Source organism: Accipiter gentilis, chromosome 7, assembly GCF_929443795.1.
Source record: "Accipiter gentilis chromosome 7, bAccGen1.1, whole genome shotgun sequence".
In the NCBI taxonomy this organism is placed as follows: domain Eukaryota; kingdom Metazoa; phylum Chordata; class Aves; order Accipitriformes; family Accipitridae; genus Astur; species Astur gentilis.
The window spans coordinates 15430245-15453469 of NC_064886.1; the positions used below are offsets into that span (position 1 = coordinate 15430245).

A 23225-nucleotide genomic window follows, 5' to 3' on the forward strand; every position below is an offset into this window, starting at 1 on the left:
CACAGTGTAGTACAGCCTGTGTTTCACGGGTAACACCTGCTTCCCCACCTATTCTTGTATGCACTGCAATTACCTAGAGGTAGTCAAAAACATACCACAGGATTCTCCTCTATTAAAAATGAAACCTGCAAAAGAAGGGGAGGAGCATGGGTTGCACAAAGAGTATTTTTAGTTGAAAATCCAACACCCGTTTAAACCTGGATATTTCAGGCTCTGGTTTTTAAAGAAGCCTCATTGCATCTGATAAAAACTCAAAAAAAAAAAAAGTCAGAGAAGATTTGGTTATGCTTCTTATCCTGCATAACAGGAAACAGGATTCCTCAGAAAGTCATACTTCCACTCCTTCCCTTGCAGTCCGCCAACAAATAGTCAACTTCGCAGCTTTCAGGATTAGTTTGATTTGTTATGACTATATGGGGGGGGACAGGGGGGAGAGGAAAAAGACGGTGGTAGCACAACTCATTTCAGCCTGTAAATCTACTGCAGAACAGGACTACTTAAAAATAAAAATGCATTAACCATGGCAACAACCAAATATCGAAGTCCATTTGCTCATTGTGGTGCTTTGGGTAATGTCAATTTACTGTTTCTCTACCTTCTCTAATCAGGCCTCGTCTTCACCATATTTTATTCATTCAGTTATCACACTAGGATGACAGACGTGGCGTGGCTTCCCAAGTATGATCCATGGCCATCGCCAGTCTCAGTGGTGTTCACCTGCACTTGAGGACCACAGCAGATCACACAGAGCCATGGCCGAAGCAAAACCAGACATGGTCTAATGAAATGAGAATATGCAGGTTTGTGAAAGGTAAAAATTCGAGGGGGGGAGAAGAGAGAGATTTCTGCAGTTGGCCATTTCTACCACTCCTTGGGAGTCTGTACAAGCTCCCAACTTAACCTGAAGGCAGTCTAGGAGAGGAATTAAAAACAAAAGCATGAGCAAAATGGCCTAGTGAGCAGGGAGCAACAGGCAAAAGAATGCCCCACCAGCTCCCAATTTCAGGGATGTTGCTAAATAATTAACTACATAACCAATGGGATCGTGTTTCCCCAGGTTTTTTTAAATCCTAACAGAGCAAAGCCCAGGTGGAGAAAGGGCAGAACATGGGTCTGACATGGAATTCCCCCACCTGTGTGGCTGTGCACAGGCAGCCCCACCTCGCTAGACCAAGGCCCCTACCATGTCTCACTGCTTCCAGCAGGCACTGAGCTGGGAGAAACCTGAAGGAAAGTGCCTGTGCAGGCAAAGAACCCACATCCACACCAATGTCCTGAGGCAGAGCCCAGAATGATGAGACCACCAGAAAAAAAAAAAATCTCTGCTCTGCGTCAGCACTGCCCTTGCTAAAGGGCTGCTGGAGAGATACCAGACTGTGTCAAACACCTATGTCATGGCACCATGATGCATTGGCTGGTGGTGTTTCACCAGGGCAGAAGGGCTTTCCCCGTACACCACCTCTCTCCTTCAATCTTTACTTGCATTCACCAACCCCTCGTACGCTATGTTTATTTTACAAAAAGCCAGCAGAAGGGCATGTCACAACCCTCAGCTCTCCTCCCTTAGACACAAGCTGCACTTCCTCCAAGCACACAGCCCCTGGAGGGAGAGCAAAGGGACAGAAGCCTAGTACTGTACACCAGCACAGAAGATGCTTGGGTGCAGTGACAGCCCGCAGAGGCCACAGTGATCTCCAGAAGGAAGCTCCCATCTGCTGGCTGAGTGGTTTAACCAGCACACTGATGGGCAATCCTCGCCTCCCAACCTGCAGCGGCAGTCGACACACAGCCTGCTGTTTTGTCTCTCTCCGCTCAGGAGTCGCAGACAGACAGTAATAATGAGATGTCAGCTTTATCCACAATGCTAAATAAATGTCATACCCTTTTTCTGGTTTAATAGCTGTTGCCAAGGGAACAAGTAGTATTCCTTACCACCACACCCAGCACAGGATTAAAAGCGGGAAGTGGTCTGGATGAACAGCCAAACACACTGCGCTGTCACCCTCCCCAGACCTACCTACCACCCACAGGTCTTCTTCACCCTACTCCAAAGAGTGTCTCCAGCGGGGATGTTCCACTTCCTGGAGCCTGTAAGCTGGATATCAAGATGCCCTTAAGTCCAGAAGCAAAACACCACGCATCACACCCTCCAAAATCCCAGGGGAGGTGACCTACAGGGACAGACCACAGGCAGGAGAGGACAACAGCTCCCAGCAATCCAGCGCTCCACCACATGGCAGAGAGCAAGTCCAGGTTCCCCTGCAGCGGGTCCCACGACATTCAGCTACTTCAGACTTGGCAGCCATAGATGGGTGGCTCAGCCAGCCCTGCTGGCCCACGGAGCCCATCTCCCCGCACAAGCAACACACAAACTACGTGGCAGAAGCAGCGAGACTCTCAGCTCCCTGTCTAGATCTACCGTCAGCTCACTGTGTTAATGCTACACACGTTATAAACACTAAGCTCTGCACAGACAAGAGGAGCTTGAGGCAGCTCAGCATAACACACAGTATAAACTAATAGAGTTAAAGATGTCCGAGAAGGGAGACCAGATGTAAAATGCCATCGATTTGCACTAGAGACACAAACGCACATGTGCAGGTTCCCCATTTTCTTGGCTGGCTGGCCCTCCAACACCCGGCTGCCTCTCGCCCCACCAAAAAACACTTTGCTGCAACGAGGGGTTCGTCCCATCTCAGCTCCCAAGGTGAGCAGCACCGGGAGTCGCCCCTTTTTCCCTGCGGAAAATCACAACTTGTGAGAGCGGCTCTGCCACCAGGGAAAGCTGATTTTAAAAAGATACAGGACACTGGGGTGCCGAAATTCGCCGGTGCTGCTGCGGAGGGATGCTCCTCCACCTGCCCAGGTTTGCCTGGCGGCTGGAGCCCACACCGCCCGGGGTGGGCTCACGCTCCGACCCGTAGCCCTGCTCAGGGTCGGGGGGCTTTTTTGGGGGAGGGGGAGGCTGTTAAATTCGCTGCAGCAGCAGCGGCAGGAGCCAGGGGGATACTGCGGGCAGACGAGCCCGGGGCCGGGGCTCCCCTCCGGGGAGGGTCCCGCCTCAGACGCCCATCACCGCGGGCCGGGGAGGGTCACCGAGCCGCCACAGGGAACCGAGGGGTGTGGGGGGGAAGACGGGGACGGGGGCCGCCGCGGTCCGGCACCCACCTCCTTCTTGACGGTTCGCAGCAGCCGCTGCCGGGTCTCCGCCTCTGTGGGGAGAAGGGGGAGAGGCTCGTTAGCCCGGTCCCGGTCCCGGTCTCGGCCCCGCCGCCCAGCGCCCCCGGCCCCACCGCCCGCTCTACCCGCCGGGGCCGCCGCCATGGCCGCCCTCCTCCTCTCCGCAGCGCCGGCAGCAGACTGACGGCGCGGCCGCTCCGCGGGGCCGGGCCGCGCCGGGCCGGGCCCACCGGGCCCGCACCGCCCACCCGCGCCCGCCGGGGTGGGGCCGCCGCCGCCGCCAATCCGCGCTCGCGCCGCCGGGGCACGGGCAACCCCGGCAACCAGCGGCCCTCGGCGGGGGGGACACGACGGACCCCAACCGGTGCCGGTACCCTCGGGGGGGCCTCAGCCGGGCCTTGGCACTCGGCGGGGGGGACGGGACACGACGACCCCAACTAGGCCCGGCCCCTCAGCGGGGACCGCAACCGGGAGCCCAGCTCCCAGGGGTTCACCAGTACCAGGCACACCCCCCAACTGGGACACCACCCCGCCCCCCCCCAAGCCAAGCCCCAGCACCCCCCGACCTGAGGCCGAGGTGCCCTGAGGTGCCCCGGGGATGGCGACCCGCGGGGCTGGGTGATACCGGGGGGGGGACGCAGGCCGCAGCCAGGGCGAGCCCTCCATGTGTCCCTGCAGAGGGGGCGTACTTTTGGGGGTTCGGGGGGGGGGGAGGGTTGGAGCTCCGGGAGTTCCTGGGAGGTGCGAAGTGACACCGTCCTCACGGCCACGCACCATCCAGGCTCCATCCCGGGTGCTCTTCCACGCCGGGAAGGCAATAACAGGCTGAGGGGACCCCTTCACGGGAGACTCGAGGTGCCTCCTGTCAAAATCACAAACCCCTCCAGAGAAAGGCCTGCCGAGCAGCTGCCATTAACGTCTCTTCTTCTGTTTTTCTGTTCCCTCGTTTGCTGTTCCAGGACATTTCCATAGAAACAGGATCCCGGCTCCTTTGCAGTCCAGTTTCCAATAACTACAAACCGCATTAGAGCGAGGGTCAGCAGTGCCCGGCCACGCTCCACGCCGGCACGTGGCCGCCGGTCACCAACACAGCCACAGCTGGCCCTCACTGCCATCTCTTGGGAAAGGGACTTGATCCCGGCACTCAATCCTGTCCCGTTAGAAATTCCCAGTCCCCCTCAGTGACCCGCCAGCCCCTGCAGCGCCAGGCACGGCTCCTCTGCCGTACCAGCAGCTGCGCTGCATCCGAGCGGCTGCCTTTCGCTCCATGCTGGTGCTCGGTGGCCCTGAAGACAGCGGGGACCATCCATCCCAGTGGCTCCCCCCTGCCGCCTGGGCATTTGTCTGCCAGGAGAACAGGAGGGAGCTCTGGACTCAGGATTAACCAGAATTTGGCCCTTTCTGTACTTCATCTCTGGCACAGGGGCCAGGAGAATACCTGTGCCATATGCGTTGTAGAGAAAACCTATTTCCTTGTATGGTATTTGCTTTTCCCCATTTATTTGCTTGCCAAGTACCTTGTTAACAGAGGTGGTGGCGGCACAAATGTTACTGAGCTGCGGCAACGGGGCCAGCTTGCTTAGGGGTGAGTTATTGTTGAATCAGACGGATCCCAGAAAAATTCTGGGATCTGTGGGAATCTAGCCTGGGCAGCTCTGGGTGCCGCTGGTGGGAGTCACAACTCCCTTCTGCAGTCACTGAGTGTTGATGCTCAGGATTCCAATCTCAGCCCGGGGAATCACCCCTGGCCTCAGGCTGGGCCCCCCCGTGAGTGACACAGGACTTTGTGTCCCACGGTTGGGGATTGCGCCCCTGGTTTGTACATATGGCTGCGGCTCTGCTCCCCATGACCACCAGCTGCGGACCCCTGAGGCAGCGAGCCCAGCTGGCTGGTCTCACCAGGTGTCACCATTGCATCCACCTAGCAGCCTGCACCGGGAGTCTGGCTGTGGAGAGCCCTGCGGATGGGGTCCCCTTCCTCCAAAAGGGCTGTGGGAGGAGAAGGACCAAAGGTGCTGAGGCAGGAGACCAGGGCTTCTCAGGTCTGACCTGAGAGCCACACAGCCAGCCAGGACTCAGGTTGTGCTCACAGTCAGCCCGCACGGCTCCTACTGAGCTCTGCTGCTCTGCCATCCTGCCTATCATTTATTGATGACTGTGGGTCCTACAGTCTTGAACGGGCAATTAAGACAGGCTAATAAACAATCATAATAAAGGCATCATGGCCTCATAAAACACCGTGTAGGAGCACCATCAGATATCAATCCAATTACCAGGGGCAGAGACAGCCTACTCGCTCCCCTGCCACTGAGCTGTCGCTGGGACAGCGTAGAGCTGTGGCTCTGCATGCATGCCGATGTTGAAACAGAAAAGGTGCCAGGTTCCCGAGGAGCCAGGGCACAGCACGGACATGTCACACACAGCACCTTGCACGGCTCTGGTCTCTGTAAAGCTTCTCCAGCCCAGGATGAGACTGTCTGACTTAAACCAACAGCATCTGCCAGCCAAGAGAGCCTGGGCTGCCTGACAAAGATTTGAACTTGGCCTCGGACAGGCAGGCGAGTTTCTCCTGCCTGTTTCTCACTTTTGCTGTTGTGAAAATGATGTTGGAGACATTGGCCTGCCTCTTGACTGGCAGGAATTCTGCAGTTAGCACCTCAATCAGGAAAATGAGTCTGTCCAAGCTGAGCCAAAACAACTCTTTTAGGACTTTTCCCAACACACCAACCCCACTTATTTTAAGGGCCAAGATGAGCCCAAGCAACTTTTACGGCACCCAGAACACCTTGGCAGCTCTGCCGTAGTGTTTGTGCTCTGACAAGTGCCGCCTGGTTCCCCCCGTGCCCGTGCCAGCAGGATGTGTCTGAGGGGTGATGCCGAGGGGACCCACAGTCCTCGTGGGCTCTGCTGAGCTCGGGGGAGCGATGACCACCTGGTGAGCTTGGCTCAAATGCACAGCGCTGGCAGAAGGAAGCCCTGAGGAGCAAGAAGATCATTTCGATTCCTGTTAATGAACCGTGCTGGTTTTGTACAATCTTCAGGCCTGTCAATCTCTCTGCAATACTCCAGGCTAACTAATACGGGGTGGGCAGCATCCACGCGCCAAACGAACCCAGCGAGGTTCAGGTGGTGGGTGGTGCCGGCACTGCTGTTGGACCGTGTACCAAGCAAGGCAATGCTTAGGCCATTTGAGAGGGACAACGCGTGATCTGCCTGGCTGCTTTCTTCCCAGGAGCAACGGTGCTATACAGGGGGTGGGAGCTATTACTAATTTATGACCTTCCTTTGGGGAGAAATTAGCTTAAACAAGCACAGGGACAAGCTCTTCATAAGCCTTGCTGGTTCCTTTTCCTTGGAAAATTCTGCTTCTTCCTGGATTAAAGATGGGTGGGAGATGATTGGCCCCTGTTTTCTGAAGTCTGAAGAGCTTAAATGAGAGCACGTTGAGCTATACTTAATGTGATTAAGTTACATCTTTGAGTATCATGCTAATTAAATTAAACTTCCCACTGCTGCCTCTGTGGCTTAAACAGGATAGTTAAGACCACAATTCACTCCTCTGCATTTCATTGCATGGATGGAGCAGGTAGGATAAAAGCAATCTGCTAATCAAATAATCATACTGTTTAGAAACAGCTTCTAACTCGATGGAAATTCAAATTTAAATCTGATTTGAGCTAGATTAAAACTCTACATTTTAAATCTAAAGTGATTTGTGCTTTGAGTAAAGAAAATAACCAGAAAGAGCAAAAGTAAACTGATGAAGGGAGCACACAGAATACATCTGACCGTGATGTTGCAGGTATTTAGACAGCATGATGGCTGACGTGCAGGGGACCAGCTGCTTTCAGAGCACGAGCTGCAGTAAAGCGAAGGCAGAGACCCCTGTCGTAGCTGCCTGCCGGCTGCCCCTTCCTCGTCATGGGCCAAAGTGAATGCTCAGATCCAGCACTCCTGACTTCAGCTGTGTATTATATCAAATGCCACGTAGTCTCCAAAGCCTCCTCTGAAATGCTTCTAATCGAATGTCAGAGGATGGACAAAAATATTTGGCTACAATTGGCAAAATAACAATATTTTACCCAGAAAACACCCCTGTCTGGCATGTGACTGATGAGCACACAGAGCCCCACGCGGTACAGCTGATGGGCCGGGCTGGAGCAACACACACAGCCCCTTACACAGGGGCTGGAAAACTGTGACCAGAATAAACAAAACTCTGGGCAAAACTCATCTCTCCAGAGGGTCACCGAGCCGGGATCCCGCTGGGAGCTTGGTTGCTCGCAGGGTCCCAAGACACCGGAGCCGAGTCTGGGGAGTGCAACTCCTTGCAATGAAAACCATCTCCCAAAGACACCTCTCCCTCTGCCTTCCTCCCCTCTCCGGCAGCCCTGAGAACCTGCAATGGCTTTTCCAGCTTGCAGCTTCTGAAAAAAAAATAAATTGAGATTTCAAAGCTCTTTCCTCATTGACTTGACAGCAGCATCCCTGACCCAATGCTGGGGAAGAGGCAGCCCTATCAGCAGGGCAGAGCGGAGAGGCAGTGGGCAGCGGCACGGGTGGGCAATCGGGCACCCAAGGAGAAGGTGGGAGCTGGACGAGCGGGATGGGAACGCCGGGTACATTTGCGGCTCATTCGCCAGTGAGGACCCCGGGGGGGATATCTGTCAGGGATGGTAGCTGCTGGAACGGCAGCAGCAGCATCGAACTGACAGCGTGGCACATCGGCTTGGCTGGAGCGGAGCAGCATTGGCGGGGTGGGAAACTGATACTGGTCGGTGCCTCAGCATAGGGAGCTTTCAGATGGCAAGGTGCAGGCTGCACATACCTGTGTTGCAAAACCACCATGCAGCTCTGGTTTGGAGCTATTCTGGGAATAGCTATAGCCATGCCTGGCTAGTGCCGTTTCTCCATGCCCAGATCTGCCCAAGGTGCAAGTACAAAGCCCACCTCATAAAATTTAAAAGATCAACGTGCAGAAAAGGAGAGGCTCTTCAGGAGAGCAAGTAGCTTAGTTTTAAAAAGATGCCAGTGTTTGAACAGCTGCTGCTTCACACCCGGAAAGTGGTGTCAGCCCGTCACCCCACACTGAGGGATGCTGTGGGGGGACCTGCTCCCCACAGACCACCGCAGACCACCGCAGACCACTGCAGACCACTGCAGACCACCTCTCACCCCCCCACCAGCGTAGCCGGCTCCTCCCGTCTGGGCTGGGAGAGTCTCTGAGCCCATCTGCTGAGGCTTCCTGAGCAGGGAGCAGGGCCGGGGTGCAGGAGGGTCTCCATACTCGGCACACCAAGCCATTCCATGTAAACTACCCGGAGAAGAGAAGGGTCAGCTACAGAGAAAGAGCGATTGTTTTTTTTACAGTTGCTATGGCACCAGCTGTCTCTGTTCTGCCATTTATGCTCTTAAAATGGTCCTTGGTCGGTGGGGATTAAACCTTGCTCCCCCCAGCAGCCTCCTCAGACAGACCAGACCAGCAGCAGGGATTTCTCCCCTTCATCCCTAAGCAAGGGACAACTGCAGCCCCTCTGCCAGCCCCCCGCAGCCCCAGCAGTTGAGTACAGCCTTGTCTCTAATTTCCGACGGCTGTGCCCGCACCCGTATTACAAGGCCTGCAACTGAAATTCACGGCTTTGCGAGGCCCCAGGAGTGACACAAATCCCATATAAACCCGCAGGAGATTAATCATCCCTTACCTGTGTGCCAGGCCTCAGCTTGGCAGAGAGCCGCACCGGCAAAGCCCGGCAAGGCCACGTGCATCCGTGCTCACGGAGCAGGGGGGCTCTGCCTGGATCTGACGGGCACCCCCCAACCTCCACTCGCTCCCCACCCAGTGCAGGGACCAGTATGTGGAATCAGCATGACACCCTCCAACTAAACCCCTTGGCTCAGAGAAAAGCTCGTGCAAAGACCTGTAATCCGTCCCTCCTCGTATAACCCCAAGCAGAAAATTGTTGCATTTTCAAATGAGAGGTGTTAAAACGAATGATGATTTCACAAGCAGAGAGGGAGAAGCTATGCCGAGTGCAGCCTGCTGGCGGGTGGCAAGAGCAGATCCATCACCCATCACTGCCCACTGGGAGGGGGCAGCTCCAGGCTGGGCACCCCAGTTTGGGAATCCACTGCTCTGGGTCAGGGAACACCTGGGGGTACACAGCAAGGGGGGGACAGGCGGGGCAGCCAAATGCAGGAGGGCAAGGAGGGATAGCTAGTTAAGACAAAAGAAATCCTGTTCCCAGGACTCTCATGCTCACGCTGTGCAGGCGAGGAGCTGGTGGGCTGATGCTCCCTGGCAGAGCCCTGGGGTGACTGTGCCACCACAGCCTGGACTAAACCCACCGAGGCACAACCTCTCCTGCCGCCTTGCCGCAGCCACCCAGAGCACTGGGACGTCTGACCGGGCACTGGCACGTCTGACCGGGCACTGGCATCAGCCCCCTGAGCTGCTCCCATCCAACAGCCCAGGCAGCCAGGATCAGACACACACACACAAAAAAAAAAAAAAAAAAAAAAGAAAGAGAAGTGTTTTTAACTGGACATTTCTAACAGGTCTCCATGCATGTGCCTGAAGGATTAACAGTGTCCAGAGGTTTCCCGTACTGAGCAGACGCCGGGCAGCTGCGTCACGTCGTCACAGCAACCTGCTAACCTAAGAACGGCAGCTCCTGGTTTGATCTCTTCTGTAGTTTCTTTTAATTAAAGATGAGGGTGCCTGCAAATGCTGGTGCTGGAGCATCCTGGAGCCCTGGGAGCACCCGGTGGCTCCCGGCAAAGGCTCGCTCGGTGCGGGAGCATAATCATGGACTCAATGACAGATCAATATGATCATAGTTGAAGACCCTTTACTAGAGCATCAGACATCATTTTATACATTGGTTACATCTGTACATGCGCTTAGCTATTTTACTATTGGTTACACACATTATTCACGCACTGTCCACGCGCCTAGTTACACTTAATGATTGGTTATATCAACACTGTACATGCGCATAAACATAAGACATAATTGGTTATACTAACTAAAACATGCGAAACTTGTCTCAGTCTAATTGGTCAAGATAAACTGCAAAATTGAGGTTGTTTGTGCCAAGTTCCCTTTATCGTGGAATGCGCACCTGTGTTCTTCTAATTGGCATCTCTCTATTTTTGTCTTCTTGTTTATTCTGTTCAAGGCCTTCTAAAGGTGTCTGGAATGCTCTTGTGACCGTTAGCTAAATATGTGTCCACAGCTCGGCAGCAGCCCCCGTGTTGCAGCTGGGGGTGAGATGCAGGGACCTTCCCCAGCTGTAAGCCTTCACAGCCACATTTCATTTGCAATGAAATTTGCTGTTTAACTGTCAAACTGAAGAGAACAATGGCTTTCGGTATACTGCCATCCCCTCCCTGGTCATATCTGAGCTGCAAAAATTACTTCACTTCTGAGTGGCAACAACTCACACCCCTGCGCTACAGAAAGACCCAGCAAGTCCATGAGGACAGACGGGGCAATGCGGGATGACTTAAACTGGGCAGCTCTGTGGCTCCCGGCAGTGTACAGAGATGCCCCCGGCCCACAAGGGTCTGGTGGGCTCCCAGTGAGTGCCGGTTGGGTTTGTGTTCTGCACTTGCCTCCCAGCCAGGGGGAAATTTCCGGGTGCCACTTGCTTCTCCTGCAAGAATGAGCGGTCATCTGCCTTTGGTGGGTCTGGTGTCATCATTCGCAGAGCAGTAATTGCAAAATACACCAAGGAGAAAGAAATATCTATTTGTTAGGAGGGACCACCACCTCTGTGTGCAAATACAGTTCCCTTTCACTAACCCCACCCCAACCCCAAATTGCACCCGCCCGAGTGCAGACCCAGGGAGCATAGGGGACAGAAACCCATGCGGTGAGGCTGGTCCTCAGCCCTGCGCTCGGAAAACTGCTCTCCCCCCTCCTGCCTTTGATCAGAGGATGGGTTTCTCTGCCGGCTGCTCTCGGTGCTGTGGGTTTCCAGCGGGAGGTGGGGAAGCGCAGTCAGCCTGACCCTCCCCTCCTCGGATCTGTCATCAGCAACAGAAAAATCCTTCCCTTCCCCAAGTTACTCAGCCTGAATCCTGCAGGATTTACCAGGGCGGCAGGATGGCAGAGCAGTCCTGCCCGGCACCCACCGCCAGCCCTCCCCGGCAAGTCACGGCCCCCCACCTGGATCCCATGGCCAGCCCCGCGCCCCCAGGGCCCCAAAGCCACCCCAGGGACAAGTGGAGCAAAAAAATGGATTTCCTCCTCTCGGTCATCGGATTCGCCGTCGATCTGGGCAACGTCTGGCGGTTCCCTTACATCTGCTACCAAAACGGAGGGGGTAAGGACACCACTAGATTATTTAAATCTTCTTTTGGAGAAAAGAAATCTGTTTTTCATCTTTCCAATGCTGAAAAACTCGCTATTTCTTTTCTTTCTTTGTCTCTAGCTGCTCCTCTCTGGACAGGGCGGTTTAGAGACTGACCCAACTTCTCCTGACACCTGTCTTTTTTCTTTTTTGTGTCTTTCTTCATTCAAAATCCTACTCCCTTCGCTCCTTCCCTGGTGTCATTCACTCCTTCTCCAGCATGATTAGAGGTGCGTTAGCAGCTCTAGGGTCACAAAGAGAAAATAAGCTTGGTCCAAACTGCATAAAAAGATTAAGAATCTGTAAATTTGGGGTGGGAGGTGCATACCCTTTAAGATCTTGTGACTTAAGCAACCCTTTCTGATGGCTCATGTTTTAAAATAATCCTCGCAAGCATCCCAGCCACCTGCCGCAGATCCCAGCCATGCCGCCGGCAGTGCTGGACCCCACAGAGCAGCCCCAGCTCCCCGGGACGCTCAGCCCCATGCCACACAGGGCTCAGGGTGTTCAATCCTGTGAGCGATCAACAGAAAGTTAAGATACAAAAGCTCCACGAAGAAAAAAACCTTGAGTAAATGACATTTAAATGAATTGCTTTAAATAGAGCAGGGTAGAAAAAAACCCTTGCATGAAAATTAAAAATGAGGAATGAAAATTTTGTGCTGTTTGCAAATGCACAGTGGATTTAATTGCCAAAGTCGGCATTTGGGTAACGTCCTCTAATGCTTGGGAAAATTAGAAGGAGATAATTAGTACCATACTCAAGGCTAAAACATGGATCCCAGGTGCCCACACTGAAGCGCAGTTATTTGTGATTTACTCCTATGGGACTGGGAGCAAACTTTAGCCATTCTTCATTGATGTGGTTCAGGCAGATGCTTTCCTCACCCCACCATGCACACAGGAGGGTGAGGAGTTCAAACAGCAGCTCTTGGAAAGGACAGCCATGGTCCACGCAGAGCAGGAGTGCTGATCTGGGCTGGTGGTGGGCTTACCCATCAGCTGGAGATGTTCCTAGAAGAGAAACCCTTGAGGGGTTGAGGGTGGAGTGCGTGGAGGGCTCTCGGAGAGAGGAGCCGTGGGGGTTAAATTAACTAATCCCAACAGGGCTATTCTGACGAGCGCAGAGAGCAGCTCCAGTTCCAAAACCTCCATGGGGTACAAGTGTAGCCCTGGTAAAGATGACATTGTTATGAATAATGCAGATTACAGCATTAATTATTTGTGTCTTGGGGTGACCGTGCATATTCAGCAGGATTTTCTCCAAAATTCTTCTAGACCTGGTAGGTGCTTGGTGCCCTGTCCTCTGCACCCTGATGGTTTGTATTGCTCTTTGTACCATCCCAGCCAAATGATCCCTCCCCAGTGAAGGCTGGGATGGCAGTGGGGACTGACGCAGCAGCCCGGAAAGCTGGCACACCAACCGAGGTCCTGACACCCATGAGCCCCTCTGAACAGATAGTTTGCAAAGCATCTTACAAACACGCGCCCAAATCCCTCATCCATGCTCCTCTGTGACACATCTCTGCAGCTCTGGGAGGGACGGCAGTGGCATCCCCCAACCCGCAGCCTGCCTGTGTTTGCCGGCCGGCGCAGGGCCGTGGTGGTCACTGCTGCTCTGCTCCTCGCCCCACAGGAGCCTTTCTCATCCCATACACACTGATGGCTGTTTTCGGAGGGGTGCCCCTCTTCTACATGGAGCTGGCCCTGGGGCAGTTCCACAGGACGGGCGCCATCCCCATCTGGAAGCGCATCTGCCCCATCTTTAAAGGTAAGAGCCCCCACAGCCCCAGGCCACCGCTGAGGACTTGGGGCCATGCAGTGTTGGTGAGCGGGGCCATGCAGGTCCCCGCAGCCACGTTCCAGGGGCCAGAGAGAGGGCTGGACCCACGTGGGCTGCTGAGTCTGGCCCCCTCTTTCCCCAGGCATCGGCTTTGCTATTTGCATCATTGGCCTGTACGTCTCCTTCTACTACAACACCATCATTGCCTGGGCTCTCTACTACTTCTACTCGTCCTTCTCGGGCACCCTGCCCTGGGCGAGCTGCGACAACCCCTGGAACACACCGGCCTGCACCAACTACTTTGGGAGAAGCAATGTGACCTGGACCAACTTCTCCAGGTCCCCTGCTGAAGAGTTTTATACGTAAGTGCACGTATGTGCATGGTGTGTTTAAGCTGGGGGACATTCCTGTGGAGGAACTCGGGTCTGCTGCACGGGGAGCAGGACCGGGGTGCCTGGAAGCAGGCTCTGACGCGAGGATGCTCTTGGGGAGCTCATCGTCCCTGTTCTTGGTGTGCTGGGGGAGAGGTGAGCGTGGGACTGCCTGGCCAGGGCTGAGCCCGCTGCCCGGCTGCCTGCAAGGGGAGACCCAGCAGCACCGTGCCAGCCTGAGACACCCTCCCCGGCCACGGGGGTCCCTGCCCACAGGAGGAAGGTCCTGGAGATCCAGAAGTCTGGGGGTCTGTATGACGTGGGGGGCGTCCGCTGGCAGCTGCTCCTCTGCCTCTTCCTCATCTTTACCATTGTCTACTTCAGCCTGTGGAAAGGGGTGAAAACCTCCGGGAAGGTAAGAAAGAGGGCTCCAGCACCAGCCCTTCCCAGGCACAGAAATGCCGGAGCCGTGGGCACATGGGAGCTCGCAGCCTGGCACACAAGCATCCCCTCTACAGCCAGGCTCAGGCAGGAGGGACCGAGCCCTGGTGAGGTCTTGCATCTCCCCTGGCTGCTTAAACATGGGATATTGCCTCCTCCCCACACCCCTACCCCTCGGCCACCCCAGGCAGGCACGAGCAAGCCAGCCGTGCCCGACACAGGCATTTTTGGGTGCTTGGTGGAGCAGCCCTGCCGGTGCTGCAGGCTGACAGCTGCCTCTCTCCAGGTGGTGTGGGTGACGGCCACGCTGCCCTATGTCGTCCTCCTTGTCCTGCTGGTCCGGGGGGCCACCCTGCCCGGCGCCTGGAGGGGGGTCATCTTCTACCTGCGCCCGGACTGGGGCAAGCTCCTGAGCACCGCGGTGAGTGCGCAGCAGGACGTGCTGCCCCGGCTCTGGCTGCCCCCCACCCCAGGGATGGCAGCACCCAGACCCCCTCCCCGGGACACACACCCATCCCTGCCCACATCTGGTCCCACCGCTGGAGCCGCAGGGCGATGGGGCCCTTGTTCCTGCAGAAACAAGGCACCCTGGACAGGCTCTTGGAAATGTAAATCTATAATTGAATCACCCATCTCATTGCTGCTGGGTTTTGTTTGTGTCTTGTTCTTTCCCCCCCCACCCCCCCGCCTGACAATAGGCTTCCTGTGGGTAATTACCAGGCAGCACTTGAGAATTCTCATTAAAGGTAATCAGGGTTGCACTGCTGGCGCCAAACTTGGGCATGGGGATTTTGGGGCTCCCCTCGACTTCATTCCCACTCCAGGCATGAGTATGAGTAAGCACAGATGCCGTTGCTTAATTCTGCTGCTACAGGATCTCAGGGTGGAAATTACCTCCCTCTGTCCCACAGCAGCTCCCCTGCTCCCAGGACATCTCATAGGGGGATGAGGCAGGCAAAAGGGGAGGTTTGGCAGCATGTGCCAACACAGACCCCATCCCTGTGCCATGGGGTGGGCATGCCACGGGGCACCTCCCAGTCTCAAGGACCTCCTGTCTTCTCATTCTCCAGCCTGACTGTTGCTTCTCCTGCCAGGTTTGGGTTGATGCTGCTGCACAGATTTTCTTCTCCTTGGGTCCTGGATTTGGTGTCCTCCTTGCTTTGGCCAGTTACAACCATTTCCACAACAACTGCTACCGGTGAGCTCCCACAGCCATGGGTCCCGGCAGGCACGGGGGCTGCACCAGGCATGGCTGCAGCGGAGCCACATCCAAACAGCTCCTGCACCCTGTGGCTGCAGGCTGAGCATCTTTCCCCGTTTTACTGATGGTTTTGGTATGTGGGGCCAGGAGAGGGAACCAGTGGGAGTACAGGTGACCAGAGCAGCCAGGCTGGGGTAAGCGCTGAACTGGAGGGGGGGGGTTCTGCTGCAGGACACATCTCCCTGCTTTCTGCTTTCCAGGGACGCGCTCATCACCAGCACCGTGAACTGCCTCACCAGCTTCCTCTCGGGCTTCGTCATCTTCACCGTGCTGGGCTACATGGCCGAGATGAGGGACGTGGAGGTGGAGGATGTCGCGAGAGACAAAGGTTCGCCTCCCTCCAGCACGACTGCTCCATCCTGGCCCGGCGGTGACCAGCTCCCCTTGGGCTCTGTGTGCCCATCGCGGCTGAGGGGGGATGGTGTGATGGCTGGCCCTGGGGTCTGCCGGGGCACGGGGGCTTGTGCCTGGGAGCAGTTCCCAGGAGCGGAGGACAGCGAGGTGTCTGGCCCCTGTATCTCAGCCAGGGCCAGGCACAGCTGCTCCGGCTTTGGGGCATCCTCCCCACGCGCATTACCACTGCTGCCAGCACCTAGGACTGTGCCAGAGCAGCTGGGGAATGGCAAACCAAACCAGTGTCCCTTCCTAGGGCCGAGCCTCCTTTTTATCACCTACCCCGAAGCAATTGCCAATATGGTGGGATCCACCTTCTTCGCCATCATATTCTTCCTGATGATGATAACACTGGGGCTGGACAGCACGGTAGGGTACTCCATTGAGTGCGAGGGACTGGGAATGGCTGGCTGTGTCCCATGGGGAATAGCAGGGTGACAAGGGAGCTATGGCCTCGGGAAGGAGAGCTGCCTGCCCGAGCTCTCTGAGCGTGGGGACAGAGGGAGCGCTGCACCATCATCTCCAGTGGGTCTGAGCTGGCCTCCCCCAAAGCCCATCGGAGGGGATGGACACCCTGGAGGGAGGGGATAAGATGGGATGTCACCACTCTGCTCACGGGCAGATGGAAGCTTGCAGGGAGCAGGTTTTCTCCAAGAATGGGACTAGCCCCACAACTCCTTTCTCTGCCTCATACTGGCATTTCCTTTGCAGTTTGGGGGCTTGGAGGCTGTGATCACGGCCGTGATGGACGAGTACCCTCAGGTCCTGGCCGGGCGACGGGAGCTCTTCGTCCTCGGCCTCATCACAGTCTGTTTCCTGGGCTCCCTGAGCACCCTCACCTACGTGAGTACCACTGGGCACCGCTCCACTCCCGTCCCCACCACACACCTACTTGTTTCTCCAACAACCCCTGGCACAGGACTTTGCTGAAGACCTGCTCCTCACCCCCACGGGGTCTGCAGCCACCCTCCCCTCTGTTGTGCTGTTCCAGGGGGGAGCCTATGTGGTGAAGCTGCTGGAGGAGTTCGGTGCTGGCTGCTCAATCCTGGCGGTGGTGCTACTGGAAACGATAGCTGTCTCCTGGTTTTATGGTAAGAAACTGCCTCTGTTATGAAAAACATCCCACAGGCACCTACAGGGGTATTTAACCTTAGGTACCTGAGTAAATGCCCAGGGGTTTGGGGGAAGAAGCATGTATGTGATGACTCCTGGCAAGGCTGGGATGGGGCACAGAGGGCATCATGTCCACGTCCCTGTACCCACATCCTCCACGGGTCTCTGGGGCCGTGACGGCTTTCTCCTCCGGCAGGGATACAGAGGTTCTCCCACGATGTGAAAGCCATGCTGGGCTTCACTCCGGGGATGTTCTGGAAGGTGTGCTGGGTGGCCGTCAGCCCTGCCTTGTTGGCGGTGAGTATCTACAGTCCGAAATAAAGACCAGGCCGTCAGCCTCCCTCTGAAGACCCCGCAGGGGAGCTGCTCTTCCCTTGCCAGCTGCTGCTGCTGCTGCCCAGCTCTCTGGGAACCTGTGCCACTGATTACTCCCCTCTCGCTTGCATGGGGTGAACAAGCTGCCAGGAGGGTGGACCAGGGTCCTGGCCAGGGCTGTAGGACCTCATGCCAGCCCTCCCTGCTGGCTCCCTATGCTGCTGCTCCAGCCATGGGCAATGACAAGCTGCCTGCAGCCCCTGGGACAGTGGGTTTCACCAGAAAAGCGAGCTGGGAGTACATTTTCCAGCCTCTTCTGCAGCTCCAGGCAAAGCTGGGAGCTGGCAGCTGGGTGCTCACACGGGCGCAAATGCAGCCTTGTTTCATCCTCCTGGTCTGTGGCGTCCCACGCTCGTGCTGGTACGGCCAGCCACGGCTGCGTCTCTCATGGCACTGCGGTGCTGCGTGCCAGGCTGGATCTGTCCCCTTTGAAATGCCAGCTTCCCCGGCACTTCAAAGGCTGCCGTCTGCAAAGGCACAGGGGTCTAATCTCACTGGATCTGTAGGAGAAGAGGCCTTGTGAGGATTAATTACAGCTCTAAGGGCTTTGCCCAGGTTATTAAGAGAGAAGTATTATAATCAAAGCAGACAGCAAATGATTTCATTTCAGCACGCGGACGTGCAGCCTTCGCAGGCCACCGGCTCTGTGGGGTTTGTTAGGCGAAGACCTCCCAGCCCACGCCTAGCGAGGGCTGACAGTCTGGGAAATGTCACTGCAACATCCATGCTGGCCTTTTGCAGTTAGGAAAGCAGCGGTGGCAGTGGGACGCGGGCGGTGTTAACCTCGGGATGAGCCGGGTCAGTGCCAGGGCTGGGGAGATGTCACAGCTGATTGGCTCTCCATGGGGAACCAACGGGCTCATCTGCCAGGGATGCTCGGCCATCCCAAAAGAGCTTTTCTGGCCACCCATGTTCTGTGCGCATGGGTTTTGTGGGCTGTACAGCCCTGTGCTGCTTGTGACAGGCAGTGGGGCATGTCCTGCCATAGCCTGGCCCCATGAGCATCCTTCCCTAACGACCTCCGCTTCGTTGTTACAGTTCATAGTTATCAGCTCCCTCCTGGACCAGCCACCTCTGACGCTCTTCGACTACCAGTACCCCGAGTGGAGCATCTCAGTGGGGTACCTCATAGAAGCATCATCCTTCATCTGCATCCCCTTCTACATGGTGTACAAGCTCGTCTGGACACCAGGGTCTCTCAAGCAGGTGAGGAGCAGGGTGGGTGACCCGGCGGCCCATGCACGGGCTGGGACTGGGCAAGGACCCCCACGTGGGTCAGCCCAAGACCAGGGCTGGGGAGCTGGACAGATGGTTGATGCCACCTGACCATCTTCGTACACGTGGCAATTAAATCACACCTGGAGAGCTGCCTGGAAAAGGGCTCAGAAGGACATGGCTGATGGCCTGATCATTTTAAATCATATTTCTGAAGCTGTGATTTTGGTGGGGCCAGGAGGCAGTGGGGCTACATCCACAATGGCCCTGGAGGCAGGAGACCGTCCCCGTCCTCTCAGGACACCTCCTGCCCACTGCAGTCTGCTGCAGGCTGACACGGCCACGGCCCCACAGCGAGCAAGGTCTCGGCGGGGATGGCTTTGGCAAGTCAGGGCAGGCAGCTCTGCCCGTGGCACCAGGCCCCGGTGCGGGAAGGAAACCCATTACCTTTTTCTCCTGCCTGCTTACACCCTCCAGCGCCTCGCCGTCTGCATCTGGCCGGAGAAAAAACCACGAGACCCCCGAGCAGACACAGTGTGCATGTCACCTGTCCTGTAGCCCTCCCCCAGAGGCTGCACATGCTGGCGGCACCTCCCCGGCCGCCAGCTCCCGTCGTGTCCTGGCATCTCAGCGGAAGCAGCACCACCAGCCACGTGCTGGCAAACCGGACCCCGTTCTCGCTGCGGGCAGGAAAAACCTCTGATCCACAGCAGGGAGAACGGGACCCTCCGCTGAGTCCCGTGGGCTGGAAGCAAAGGGGCCAAACTCCTCCGGTTTGGAGGTGAACCCCGACTCCCTGTGAAGACGGAGGCGCAGCTGCAGAGAGACGGCAGTCCGACGGTACAAGCCGTGAGCACGCCTCGCTTAGAGATGCTCGCGACCTTGCTGCGCAAACCTGTTCGGCGTGAGCAGTGCATGCCTTTAGCTGTGCCGTGAGTGACGTGGAAAATAAAGCCGATATCAATTGTTAGATCAGAGGAGGGAGAGGAGCCGGAGCTCGCCGTGCTGCGTTCACGAAGCGCCGTGGTGTCGCTGAGAGCACGGGGCTGGGCTGGGGGAGGCGGAGGGGGAGGGGGGCTGCCGCTGTCCTGACACACGGACACCTTTTCCTGTTGCAAAGAGCAGAAAAAAGTCCAGTAGAGAAACTGCGTGGCCCCTCGGGTGGCTGCCGGGACCACGCTGCTGCAGCGGGGCAGGCTGGTCCCTCCTGCTGCCTCGTCCGGGCTCTGGCCCTGCCATGCGGGAGCTCTGCTGAGCCAGGAGGATGGGGGGCGAGAGAAGTGGCGGGCTCTGGCATCTGAAGAAGAAAAGACCTTCACAGATCTCGTTTCACAAACAAATATCGGGATCAGGGTGAAGCAGCCCTGGCGCTGGTGTGAACCAGCCACCTGCCGCCTGTCGCGGCTTCCCAGTAACGTCGCTTCCCTTCCGACGCGGCCTCACCATTTCTCAGCGCTTAGCTGGGCCCACGAAACACTTTCCAGCACCCACGCTCACCTCGGCGCAGGCAAAGCGGCAGCTCCCAGCCGGCATCTCAGCCGTGTGCCGGGCTGCGGCGGGGACCCCCCACTGCCCCCCTCGGCGGCTCCCGCTCTCCTTCAGGGTGATTGCAGAACACCACAGGGGAGAGCTGGGGGGGGGGGGGGGGGCACGGGGCTGGGGGGATGGACACGCACGGGGCTGGGGGAGGGACACGGGGCTGGGGGGGACGGCAGGGCTGGGGGGAGCGCGGGGCTGGGGGAGGGACACGGGACTGGGGGGGAACACAGGGCTGGAGGGACCCCCCCCGCCCCGGGGCGGGCACCTGGGTCCCCCCCCGCGGATGGCTGACCCGGGGGGGGCGGGCCCTGCCGGGGGGGCGGGGCGGCAGGAAGAGGAAGGGCCGGGCCGGGCGCACAAAGGCTGGGGTTCGTCCGTCGGTCGGTCGGTCGGTCTGTCGGTCGGCGATGGTGCTGGCGGCGGTGCGGGGCTGGGCGCTGGCGGCGCTGGCCCTGCTAGCCCCGGGCCCGGGGGAGCGCAGCCGGCCCTACGCCGTGCTGCAGAAGCAGAACCTGGGTAAGGAGCGGCAGGGCGGCGGGCACCTTTCTGCTTGTTTTTCAGTGTTTGTTTGGTTTTGTTGTTGTTGTTGTTATTTTGGTTTTTTTAAAGCTGATTTGGGGGAAGTGTCGTGGGGGGCGCCTTCAAATCCTAACCTGCCTTCCTCCCTCCTCCCGCAGTGCTGCTGGGCAGCATCCTCAGCGCCCTGCTGCTCACCATCATCCTCATGGCCGTCTGCGTCTACAAGCCGGTCCGGCGGCGGTAACCGAGCGGGACCCGGCGGGTCCGTCGTGGAGAAGTGCTGCTGGTCCCGCCTGGTTCTCCCACCTGGCACCCAGCCGTCCCACCACCTCCCCCGCCCGCGACCGGGGACACCCCGATGTTGCAGGCACGGCTCTTCATCCACGCAACATTGCGTGGCTCCATCGGGAATGGTTCTTCATCCACGCGACATCGGCGGCTCCATCGTGACGTCACTTTCGATGACAGTATGGCCGGGTGCTGGAAATCACACCCCAGTCCTCCGCAAACTTGACCCCTGGACCTCCCGGGAATGCTTCCGCAGCAAACCCGGTTGGGTTTGAGCAGGGTCTGTAGCAACACACCTTCCTCCCAAAACGCAGTGTTTCAGCGAGGCTGATCCGACACGATGCACTCAAGAGCATCCCGGGGGGGGGTGTGTACCTGGAGCCTGGGGAGGCTGTGGGGAGCTCGACCAGCCGTGATGCCCATTCCAATCAGTGCCCGGGGAACCAAACCTCCAGGTCGGCACAAGAACCAAGCCAGGCTACCGACATCGCCGTCTGACGAGCAGGCCCACGCACTTGATTACACCATATCTAGTTTTGCTTTCTGATTAATTTGGTTCCTTGCTTGAATGCTGAATCTTGAGGGTTTGTAGTACAGCCTTCAAATACAGTCCAAAGGCAAAAGCTCAGCCACCTACTGCAGCTGTGGGGGTCTGGTACGTGCTTACCTTGGAGCAGAAATACTGAAGCATGAACAGATCTGGTGTAGCTGTTCAGGGACAGGCTTGTCATTCCTCATGTTATTTGCTTTAACTCTTGGGTAACCCCAAGAAGTCTTGCACCAAAACTGCCATGCTGAACCTGTTCCAAACTGGGGAGTGGGCGAGGGTTTCCAGCTTGTGCTGAGCACTCCTCTCTTTGCAGGTGGATTTGTGCTCCCGAGCAGGTTATTGTCCTACTGGAAACAGGAGCCTCCAAAAGTCTGCAAGCCAGGCAGATGCTCGAGACTGCTGGGCTCAGGCTCTCTGGAAGTTCGTTGTGTTTAAGCTCCGGACAGACCTGTTCTATGCATTTTCAGTAATGAATTCAAGGGTTTACACTGAAATCACACTTGCATATGAATGCTGCTATTTTGTGTTGCACTGCTATGAGTAGTAACTGGATTTTGCTTATTAAGTATTACTTTGGTATTTAACATAGGGATGTTTGGCTAGTAATTTATTTAGTGTTTTAAAACTTAACTTCTAGAAGAATTGTGTTGACTCGTTCTCTAAAATGTTATGCTGCATCTGACATGTTTTCTGTTCACTCTGTTTTAAAGGACACTGACCACTCTCATTGCAATGGGGGATTTTCTTTGCTGCTGCTCTATTAGTAAAGTGACAGTAGGAGGCTGGCCTAGAACAGATCTAGTTGCTAATCTAAGTGAAACAGAAGTGAGGAAGCAAGGTAACACTCTTCTATTGCTTTCTGGTCCTTTTCATTTTGATTACTGGCCCTGTTATCACTGATTTTTCTTAGCCCTTCATCTGATATAAAACTTGGCCTATAGGTGGGTGCTGTTCACAGGAGGGTGGATTCTGTAGCTTGCAGCTACAGCTCCGAGTTCCTGGGAGCAGCATTCTTGTTTGCGTTCATTCTTCACTCCCTGCTATGTCCCTTTGTACAAATAAAAAGCTAAGTAAACAACCCAGGACTCTCTTATTTATTCATGGATGTTCTGTTTGTTATTAAGTCAGCTGTATGAAGGGATGAGGCAGTCCCATTTCCCACCTCCAATAATCTTACAGTTCTTACCCCCTTTCAATGGCAAGGGAACAGGGGCAGGACAGCAGTGTGATATTAACAGCTGGGTGAAGCCCCTGTTTTCATGAATGTTAATTAGCAAGGAACTGTTAACAGTAAACTGAAAATGAAAGCTCAGCCTGCAAGCGTAGTGTAGTCCCCAGCAGACTTTAACAGGAAAAGTTCAGTTAACTCAGTTATGAAGACTATTTTGAATCTAAAGTCAGCCGAAGTAGCGTAAGGATTTCCAAATTAAGCACATCATGGATTATTGTTGTACATAGCCTACCTACTTGAAAAAATATTCCAAAAGCACAAAAAACTTCCCCTGCTTAGCCTCACTTTCAGGAACAGATACAAATAGCAGTGACACTATGGAAACAGCATCAATTTAAAGAATTTAAGAAGCTAGTTATAGTTTTAGAACAAACTACAGCTATTTGTAAATCTGAGCTTCTCCCTTCCTACATAAGCCTCAAACTTTCTTGGAAAGAGAAGTTGGACGCAGCTTTTATATAGCAGTCTCAATTCTAGTATTACATGTACTATGCAATCCTTTGCTGCTGTTACAAGAAGGTACACACAGAAACTAATGCAGAGCACTGAAGTCCTGCCACCACCCTGCCTTTCATTGCCTTAGAACTGTCTGTATTGTACAGATCCCCGTTT

At 55.9% G+C, this 23225-nt stretch overlaps 3 protein-coding genes across 6 annotated transcripts in view; 2 read left to right on the top strand and 1 right to left on the bottom strand.

Annotated features, from left to right (window-relative positions):
* Positions 1-3420, bottom strand: part of SGSM1 (small G protein signaling modulator 1) — a 48953-nt gene extending 45533 nt beyond the window's left edge. For all 4 annotated transcript variants that reach the window (XM_049805981.1, XM_049805979.1, XM_049805983.1 and 1 more), the window contains exons 1-2: positions 3306-3420; positions 3169-3212 (exon numbers count right to left, since the gene is read on the bottom strand). In XM_049805981.1, coding sequence (XP_049661938.1) covers positions 3169-3212; positions 3306-3324 — 63 coding nt within the window. In that variant the 5' untranslated portion in view covers positions 3325-3420. The remainder of the gene's footprint in view (positions 1-3168; positions 3213-3305) is intronic.
* Positions 3421-11419: 7999 nt separating this feature from the next.
* On the top strand, positions 11420-19376 carry LOC126040630 (sodium-dependent serotonin transporter-like). Its single transcript, XM_049805343.1, has 12 exons — positions 11420-11507; positions 13171-13305; positions 13460-13679; positions 13965-14103; positions 14416-14550; positions 15224-15327; positions 15591-16152; positions 16495-16626; positions 16775-16874; positions 17093-17193; positions 18310-18477; positions 18964-19376. Exons 1-12 carry the CDS (start codon positions 11420-11422, stop codon positions 19042-19044), a joined length of 1965 nt encoding a protein of 654 aa, XP_049661300.1. The 3' UTR covers positions 19045-19376.
* A 1023-nt stretch (positions 19377-20399) lies between these two features.
* On the top strand, positions 20400-22447 carry C7H12orf76 (chromosome 7 C12orf76 homolog). The gene is made up of 2 exons (XM_049807050.1): positions 20400-20541; positions 20703-22447. Exons 1-2 carry the CDS (start codon positions 20433-20435, stop codon positions 20786-20788), a joined length of 195 nt encoding a protein of 64 aa, XP_049663007.1. The 5' UTR covers positions 20400-20432; the 3' UTR covers positions 20789-22447.
* Positions 22448-23225: the final 778 nt, after the last annotated feature.